The following is a 9,261-nucleotide window of genomic DNA, read 5'->3' on the forward strand; positions in this document are numbered from 1 at the left end:
TTCGTCTTTTTCACGGATTATCGCAGCACCTTCGCGAATAACTCTTAATCTTTCTTCGTGATTATCCTTTTTTGTTCTTCGTCCCATGTCGCAAAGAGTATTTTGAAACCGGTATTTCGAAAGCACACCATGCAATTACACCCTTAATTTTCTCTTATGAGAATGTCGTCTCCATACTTCTCTTGCAAATGTTTTTCAACCGTTCTGATGTCAGGAACGAAATGTTCATTTGTTTGGTTCACTAACTCGCTAATAGAAAATTGACATTAGTAGGAGTTATCTTTCAGAAAGGAATAAATAGCCTCCATCGCCTCGTTTACTTTGTCGACCGTAGGTAGTCGTTTCTTATTCCCCTCCTCAGGTAGTGCATGAAATAGATGAGAAATACATGTTCGAGGGTATCGAGCTCTGCGACGAGATGTGCCATGAATACGCTATTGTAATCGATCTAATCGCTTCATAGCTTTTATCATTTTTTTTAACATCTTTTGGAACTATAAAAAACAACTTTTCCGGCGAATAGGTAGTTGTATTTTTACATTTAGGCACAACACATGATTTCCTAGTATTTGGATTGGACATTTTTAAGGTATAATTTCGACGGCGCGGGCGCGCAATCGCGGGCGGCCCGAGTGAGCCAGATTGAGCCTGTTGTACAATGACGTCACACCATCACCGGCAGCCCGCGTCGTGCGTAACAACTTGTTTTACTTATAACTCGGAAACTAATTGACGTATCGAATTAATTCTTTCACTATTATTTTTTATTTTTGACAGACAATGTAGCGTGATAATAATCAAAAATAGTGGACATCCCCATTCAATTATAAGGAATAATAAATAAGAAATAAGAAAAAAATCCCGTCGCGACTTATGTTACGGTGTTCGGAGAAAGACTTTTTAAAAAAGTATTTATTTATTTAAAATTAACAAAATTATATATTTTATTAATAAATTACTTTTGACTTATCTATCTAATGCTATTACAAGACTGATTTTAAATTCTAATATTAATTATTTACGAAAACAATATGGAATGTGCGTGTAAGCAGTTTGATTGTGTTCTATATTCCATCGTCAGCGGTATGTGCGGGGTTACTGCACTATAACTCGCGGTGGGAATTTGTTTCTCATTTCTTATAGCCAGCCAATCGCAGGGCATGCTAATAACAATTAGGTTTTGTTTTTGAGACTGTACTTTGTGCGCACACCAGCTGCGGGTATTCAACCGCTGTTGGTTGAATATTGTTGTATTGTGTTTTGGTTGCTGTACTATTCCTTATCTCTTATACCTTATTTTTTTCAATGAGCTTAACCGAAATCAATTTATTTTATATTGTAAAACAGTTTGTCATTGCTGGATCATTTGTTTTTTGTTTGTGTTAGTTTATTTTAATTACATGGAATTTAACCCTCCATTTTGAAATACAAATAACCATTTTTTGACTTTTACTATTTTTTAGGCTTGAGGCTAGAGGCTAGAGGCTTCAAGGTATGGGATATTTTCCTCTGACATTACAATTTTTATTTGCTTTTGTCTCATATGTTCAGGACAATTGGGGTCAGTAGCCATATGTGAACCGGAGCAGGACAGACATGTAGCCTGACTATGGGGTATTTGACAGGAACGTCCTGGATGAGCTTGAGCACAGATAAAGTACCTTGGTTTGGACCTGTATTTATCTTGGGTATGTCCAAAGCGGCAGCAATTATTGCACTGGATAGTGGGAAGGGAGTACAGGGTTACTGGAAGGGATGTGTAACAACAATAGGTTCTCTCAGGCAGAGTTTGACCTAAAAATGTAACAACAACTGTTTGAGTCGGTAGCCGCTCAGCTTTACCATCAGTAATAGATTTGCGATTCAGCCTTCTAGCTTTTATAGCCCGGCAACCGGGGCTGTAGCATTCAATACAATTCAAGAACTCCTCCATAGACCAGTCGACGGGGATTTGCTTCACAATACCCATTCGGGTAATGTGGAAAGCTGGGATAATTATATTATATTTAAGCTCTTGAAACAGTGGATTCTCAATAAAATTATTAGCAGAGGAAGCATTCTGAAATTCAACAACAACACGGTTGCGTCCTGCTGATTTAATTCCTCCCTTGAGGACACCAGAGACATTGTTTTTGTAAATAGTTTGGGCAAATTTAAGCAGGTTAATGTTATAGCCAGCTGATGGCTCGGGTTCCACTCGAGAGACGTGGACAATGAAAGGCCCTTGATCGGAGTCGGTATACTTGAGTTTAGTGCCACTAAACTCGGGGAGTGTAAATGTGTGCTGGATGGAAGCGCTAGGAGGACAGGAAGCAACTTTTTTGTTTATAATAATATCATTCTCCTCCGCGGTTTGAGGGCGTTTGGTAGCCTTCAAGACTTTTTTACTGTCTTCTCTAATCATAGCCTCAGTAATCTCTACATCATGACATATGGAGTCACCTCCGACCCCATCCGGGGGCTCCTCAGATTCCATCACCAACTACTAACTAATTAAAGATAAACTTACCTCACAACAAGTAATACACACGGAACAACACAGGACAATACAAATATTAGTGAAACTAAGCGATATTAGTAAAAAAATCTAATGAGATCGCGCACGTGTAGTAAACAATACCCAACCTCGAAGCAAAAAAAAACCAAAATTTATTTATGACTGTGACCCTATAGAGAATTTTCTGATTAGATTTAATTTGTGGCAATTGTCAATCGTTAAATATACGGTAATTTTTGTAATGCTTTATACTATTATAAAATTATAATTAAAGCTTAATGTGAATTATTTCCTTGTATGTAATTCGAAAGAGAAAAACTATTTATTTTATGTAATAAAAATTCAATTTTCTTTGCCTTAAATGCATGTTCAAGACGTCTGGCAAGTTGGCAACACTAGTCTATTAACTATTGCTATTCTATAACCTTTTTAAGTTGTCGCCTTACGGCTACGTCTCTCACAGGTATTAATTTTTAAACATCTGGCAAAATTAGAAATAGTTTTTCATAGCTACGTTATAAATATAAGTTCGTAACTGCGGGTATAATAAAAAATATAAACAACTGTCGAGGAGATTGTCAAAATTATAATATTTATTTTGGTCATACCTTTCAACTTTCGAGAATTCCATCATTCTTGAATTCTCCATAAGATCGATTACTCTTTAATCATCAAGAAGGTATGTAAAATATTATTGTTTAATTTATCTATATATCAATATTTTTTTCATTAATTGATTTTATAATTATCGATTTATTTCAGTTTTTACCTTATTCGATTCTACCATAAGTATCGTAATATTTACATTGTTTCTTTCCAAAGCCACGTAAAGCTATTTAGTATTATCTACTTTTAATTAAGTAAATGATCAATTGATTACTTAAAGTTATCAATTGTGTTATCTAGTAGGTATTGAACTTCTTAGTCATAACCGACTTTTATTAATAGAAATTTGTTAAATTAATTGAGGTATTATGTTACAAATAACTGTACATGCTTTATTTAAATAAAAGGAACTATAGTATAACACATGATTGAAGTGTGGGAACAGTAATAAATCCAAATAAGACAAATTACTTAATTTCTTTAAAAACTTTTTATGCTGAATCAAATAATGGTATTTTTTTATGAGTTAGTTGAAAACAAATTTTTATTTTGATGTAGGATGCCAAAACTATTATCCCACAATAAACATTAAAGGCCATTATAATAAAATAAATTATTATTTTAGTGCCTGAATATTTTATTTACTTATAGGATGGCTCGAGGACAACAGAAACTTCAGTCGCAAGCTAAGGCTGCAGAGAAATTATCCAAATTAAAAAAACAACAAGGCCACAGTGCAACTGATCAGAAAAAAGCAGCTCAAAAAGCTCTTGTTCATGTCTGTGCTATATGCAAGGTAAAGTTACCAATTATTTAGTAGATCAAAATTTACATTAGTAAAATAATTTCAGTTACTTTAAAAATATAAAGACATAATTGTCTGGAATGAAAATATAAAGATTCCAACAAAACTTGCTCAGAAATTTAAAAATTAAGGTGAAGTGAAGCTCATAGTAACTCATTTTTACATTACAACTGCCATAGTTGTGTAAAAAGCTCTTGAAAAAAATATTTTTTTTCTATGTAAATCAGCTTAAACCAAATTCAAAGCACTTATATTACAAGCAGGAGCAGGTTAAAATGTTGAACACCATTAATGTACCATTGTTTATTTCAGGCTCAAATGCCAGATCCCAAAACGTACAAACAACATTTTGAAAACAAGCACCCTAAAAACGAGCTACCAGAAGACCTGAAGGCGATTTAAATCTGAAATAAAGTATTTTTCATCATGACACCAACAGTTTATGAAAGAAGAATAAGAAAGTGTAACTGTTATAACTTGATATAATTATCTGTTGGTTCATAACTGGCATATAACATACATACAACTATATTTAAATGCAAACAATCTTTCATCAAAATGTATTAATTAGATTGAGAAATCATTCCATACACATTACTCTTTGGAATAATATTGTTGGTGTCATGGTGGTGATTCACAATTTTTTTATTTTGATTTAGTATCAGCTTTTTTTATGTTTAAGAATACCAAACATACTGTATTATCTTACAATTTGCATTTGGTTTTACCATCGATTTTATTGTATGTATTAACACCATGTTAAGGTAGAGGCGTCCCGAGACGTTACGATTGAGCCGCAAAGGCATCTCGACCGCATCTTCCAGTGCTCTTCATCTGCACATGTGTACGGTATTATATTCAAAATATACACGTTATTTAATTGAATGGCTTTGATCATTACGGAGTCACATCTTCTCGTAAGTCTCGACGTGGCCGCACTCGCAGGAACGGCTATAAATGTCCGCGGCTGCGTCGTAGGTCTCAGGCCCGAAGGCATGCTCATGGTGCGCGCGCGTGCGGTCGTACAGGCTGGAGCGCACGTCCATGCGCAGGGCGCGCAGGCGCCGGCGCGCGGCCGTGTCGGCGGCCTTGTCGCGGCGCGCGCGTCGCTCCTCCAGCTCGCGCTGCAGCTCCTCGGCCGAGCCCCACACTTGCAGGGCGCGCGCCTCTACTTGCGCGCGCAAGTACAGGCGCATCTCAGCGAAGCGCGAGCGGTGCGGGTTGCGGCGCCGCACACAGCGCAGGGGTGGAGGTCGAGAGTCGAGGTCGCAGTCCTTCAAGAGATACTCGCTCTTCGCCTCTGTGCGAGTGATGAGACTGTGTGCATCCTCGTCGTCCCTGTAACGTGTTAAAAATATTATGCAGGATATCTTGGCTTCAATGTAGATGACACAATTTTTGTCATTTTTAAAAACTTGTGGTAGTTTAATTCAGATGTCCTATAATCATTTTTATGATTTTATTATTTACATTGATTCTTAAGAGAGTTCTGCTGTGACCCATACTTTAATGTTTGAGTATTATATAAGAGTCTCAAAGAGGCAAATATTAAATCATAGTTGCCAAGTGAAATTATTAAGTGTGGTAAAGGTGTAAGACTGAATTATTTTATATAACATTTTTTACTTGACTTAACACTGCAATTAAAGCAAGATACTTAGTACCAACTACTTTATTTTTAGTAATCCTAAAATAAATATTATGTCTAAATAGTATAGCACTTTGTCTAAGAAAAAATTGCATTTGTGATGGTATGGGAATAAAGTATTAACAGTTTTAAAAAACAGACCCATTTTAAACATAGCTATGTCAATATCAAAGTGTCCTTTTTCACTGCTTTGAGGGTAACAGTGCCAATTGATTGCAATATGATAAAAATAGTCTGTAGTACCTGCAGTTGTCACAGACACTGTAGTCAAAAGTGTCGAATAGGTATGATTGGGGGAAGGGCAGTTCACAGACAAGACAATGCGGCTGCTCCAAGCGGTGCACGACGGGCGCGGGGCGCAAGCATGGCGTTGCCTCGGGCGCAGGCTCTTCCTCCAGTAGGAATCCGCCACCGGAATCCAAGGCTCGACTAGCATTCCTACTTTCTACTCTTTGACATCCCTCATTTCTACAACACAAAATGAAATACAAGATATGAGTATACTTGATGAGGTGAGAAGGCTGTATGTGAAAATTGCATTTATTTATTTTGATTATTAAAGTTTTTCAATTTTTTTATTTCAACCTCATTTGTGCCTGCCTCTTAAATTTACTCAATAAGGTACAACACTGAGAATATTCAATAAATGCTAACTTAGGATGTTGGACTAATCGGGCCTCTCTTAATGCGCGTGCCTTTTGTCTGTTCCGTTCTGCCCGAGCTCGTTGTGCAGCAGTTAGTGTGCTAGAATCCTTATCGACTTTTAAATTAATTTCTTCTGTGTGATCTACTTTATGCTCATTGACTGTGTCCATAGTGTAATCTGAAATTGAATGATATGTCAATATTTATGTTTAATTGTGACTTCATACAATATGGAATATTGATTATTGAATTAACAAACAAAATGTATTCCACAATTCAAATATATGTTCTAATACACTTAAGTAATATACATGTAATAATTATGAAATAATAATGCATAAAAATGTAAAAACATAAATTAAAAGAAGAAAACTATACAGAACACTTTTTTTATTTTATATTTCATTGTTGTTACTTAAATTTATTTATTTATTAAGATCATTATGGTGATTTACGATAGGATGTTGGAATACTAGGTAGATAGATGTTTAAACGTACCTATTTAATTTAAATATTTATTTACTAACCTGTAATTCTTAAAATGTGAAATAAACTTTAATAAAATGATAATTTGTATTTTTATATGTGTGGACTTGTATTATTTTTCTATTTTTGTATTTGCAGTAAACGGAAAAATTTGAAAATGCAAATAAAGTGATTCAAAAGAATACAAATATTTACTTAGGTTAGTATGTCACATAAATGTATGACTTAAAGAATACAATTGCAAAATTATACTAGATACGTATTACAGATACTATATTGTGAATCGTATCGTATAGCATCGTACCGCACAAAATACTGATACACTTTATGACAAAGTCAAACTCTGTATAAAAATATGCGCTTTCGGAATTTTGGTGACAGACGTCAAACTTGGGACTGCGACTTTAGAGTATGTTGGTATTACTCTAAAGTTTAAGTATATTGACTCGAACGAGAAGAAAAGAATAAGAAGTATAAAAAAAAAAATAAAACAATAAAAAAAAAGAAAATCAACAAAAAAGGAAACATGCTGGTTGTTGTTTTAAAAAAAAGGATGTAATTAATTTGATACGATAGAAAAAAAAAAACAAAAAAAACCCGTACTTAAATACATTCAACTAGTCAAACTATCGATAGTTGACCTCGAAAACTATTCAGAATATCGGTAGTAGTATTGATAGCTCTCCGGCAGCAATACTGATAGCGTCAATACTATCGATAGTGTTGGACTATCGATAGCCAGCGATGTCTTGATAGTATTGCATTTTAAATATAAGTAATATAGTTGTTTTATTTTTAAAACCACCCCGCCCGGTGACGCTGTAGAGGCCACTCTGGCCATAAGAAACTGTCCATTCGAAAAAAAAAAAAAATTAATACCAGTTGTGCTTGTTTTTTGTAAAGTTTGTGGTTGCAGTTACGTGTAGTAGGTAGGTAAGTATACTTCTCAAAATGGGATTATTTGTTGAATATTTTAATTAATTATAACTGGGTGAAATTTATTGTTGATTTTGATAATATTTTAAACTTTGTAATTATTAGTTTCGACAGTTTCGGATAAGTAATTTTAAGCAAAATTAATACATTCTTTGAATCAAGGTCCTGATTTGTTGTTGAATGTTGATTTTTTTGGGAAATTGAAGCAATTCTCCTCATTTATTAGCTCTGAGACTACAAGCTACTCTAAAACATGAAAGTCGTAAAAAAAAAAAAAAAATAAGTAGAAAATAGAGAAACAGAAACCGATCGAAAAATTGACTGACCTATCATATTAACAAATTCTTTTGAAAATGATCCGTGAAATGAGTATTTTTCGCACCTATTACATAAAGAATTGAAATACATTCAACCATTAATAGAATTTTCAAAATATTAAATTTTATCCATATTATTATAAATATAAAAACAAAAAAAAAATTGACATTAGTAACATTATTTACATTTAAATTTGTCTTTGTTCCTTGTTATGTATAAAATGTTTTAATGATAAAAACAAATATTAGGATAAATTTAATTTAATTTGTTTTTAAATAAACACTATATTTGACCTGCTAAACAATTTATTTTGAGAAAGTATTACTATCGGAAATTGTTGGCAATCGATTGTGCAAAAATATCGATACTAGCAATAGTTTAAGTTAAAAAACTATCGGTCTGATGCTATATGTATATATATATAGATTTGTCGTTCTTTTCGTCGCATTTTTACGTTACAACATTACGAGATATATATATTTTTGTAATTTTAATTGTAAATTCATTGTTTCATACTACCTAAATCAATACAAATAATTTTATTATCTCGTCTATTTTTATGAATTTTTTTTTGACCACATCCATTATCATTGACTTAGTTAACCAATAATTCAATTGAATGGACTAGACGACATTTTTTTTTTTTTTTTTTTGTTTCTTTTTTTTTTTTTTTTTTTTATGGCATAGGAGGCAAACGAGCAGGAGGCTCACCTGATGGAAAGTGACTACCACCGCCCATGGACACCTGCAACACCAGGGGGCTTGCAGGTGCGTTGCCGGCCTTTCAAAAAGGAGTACGCTCTTTTCTTAAAGGTTCCCATGTCGTATCGGTTCGGAAAAACCGCCGGCGAAAGCTGGTTCCACAAAGTGGTTGTGCGAGGCAGAAAATGTCTGAGAAATCGCGCTGTTGTGGATTTTCGGACATCAAGGTGGTGGTGGTGACATTTTTTTCGAGAAACTTTTTAGATGTTAATTTTTTTTCTTTGTACTAACTTTGAGTTACCCCACGGTTACTACACCACAGACAACGAACAGTTACAATTTTACTAAATAAATAGATTATCAAACTTTTATAAAATATTAAACAAACATACGTTTAATATTTAGTATTAACTAATTGTGATATAATATATACTAAAAAAAAAAAGAAGGTTAATATTCAGTGTCTATTTTTTTTTGTACAAAATATAAATAAAAATAAAGCTTTATTGAATCAGTTTTATTGTAATCTAATATATTTTTATGACACCTATTATGATTGACATTACTTCGCTTGGTTTGGCGCCATTTATTAGACATTATTCATTATTCAGAAGTAAC

At 33.7% G+C, this 9,261-nt stretch overlaps 2 protein-coding genes across 6 annotated transcripts; one reads left to right on the forward strand and one right to left on the reverse strand.

Annotated features, from left to right (window-relative positions):
- The first annotated feature begins 2,847 nt into the window (after positions 1 to 2,847).
- On the forward strand, positions 2,848 to 4,793 carry LOC124544151 (zinc finger protein 706-like). 2 transcript variants are annotated; one of them, XM_047122620.1, is made up of 3 exons: positions 2,848 to 2,960; positions 3,755 to 3,899; positions 4,221 to 4,793. In XM_047122620.1, exons 2-3 carry the CDS (start codon positions 3,756 to 3,758, stop codon positions 4,308 to 4,310), a joined length of 234 nt encoding a protein of 77 aa, XP_046978576.1. In that variant the 5' UTR covers positions 2,848 to 2,960; position 3,755; the 3' UTR covers positions 4,311 to 4,793. The 2 variants fall into 2 exon arrangements, with proteins under 2 accessions (XP_046978576.1, XP_046978568.1); XM_047122612.1 differs by having other exon boundaries at positions 2,886 to 3,176.
- Positions 4,197 to 7,051, reverse strand: LOC124544124 (DNA repair protein complementing XP-A cells homolog). 4 transcript variants are annotated; one of them, XM_047122585.1, is made up of 5 exons: positions 6,883 to 7,051; positions 6,729 to 6,736; positions 6,211 to 6,379; positions 5,800 to 6,024; positions 4,197 to 5,246 (listed from the first exon to the last, which is right to left on the reverse strand). In XM_047122585.1, the coding sequence occupies exons 3-5, from the start codon at positions 6,369 to 6,371 to the stop codon at positions 4,814 to 4,816; spliced, it is 819 nt and encodes a 272-aa protein (XP_046978541.1). In that variant the 5' UTR covers positions 6,372 to 6,379; positions 6,729 to 6,736; positions 6,883 to 7,051; the 3' UTR covers positions 4,197 to 4,813. The 4 variants fall into 4 exon arrangements, with proteins under 4 accessions (XP_046978541.1, XP_046978557.1, XP_046978533.1 ...); XM_047122601.1 differs by lacking the exon at positions 6,729 to 6,736; XM_047122577.1 differs by having other exon boundaries at positions 6,729 to 7,051.
- Between the last annotated feature and the right edge of the window lie 2,210 nt (positions 7,052 to 9,261).

This window comes from Vanessa cardui, chromosome 1 (genome assembly GCF_905220365.1).
Source record: "Vanessa cardui chromosome 1, ilVanCard2.1, whole genome shotgun sequence".
In the NCBI taxonomy this organism is placed as follows: Eukaryota; Metazoa; Arthropoda; class Insecta; order Lepidoptera; family Nymphalidae; genus Vanessa; species Vanessa cardui.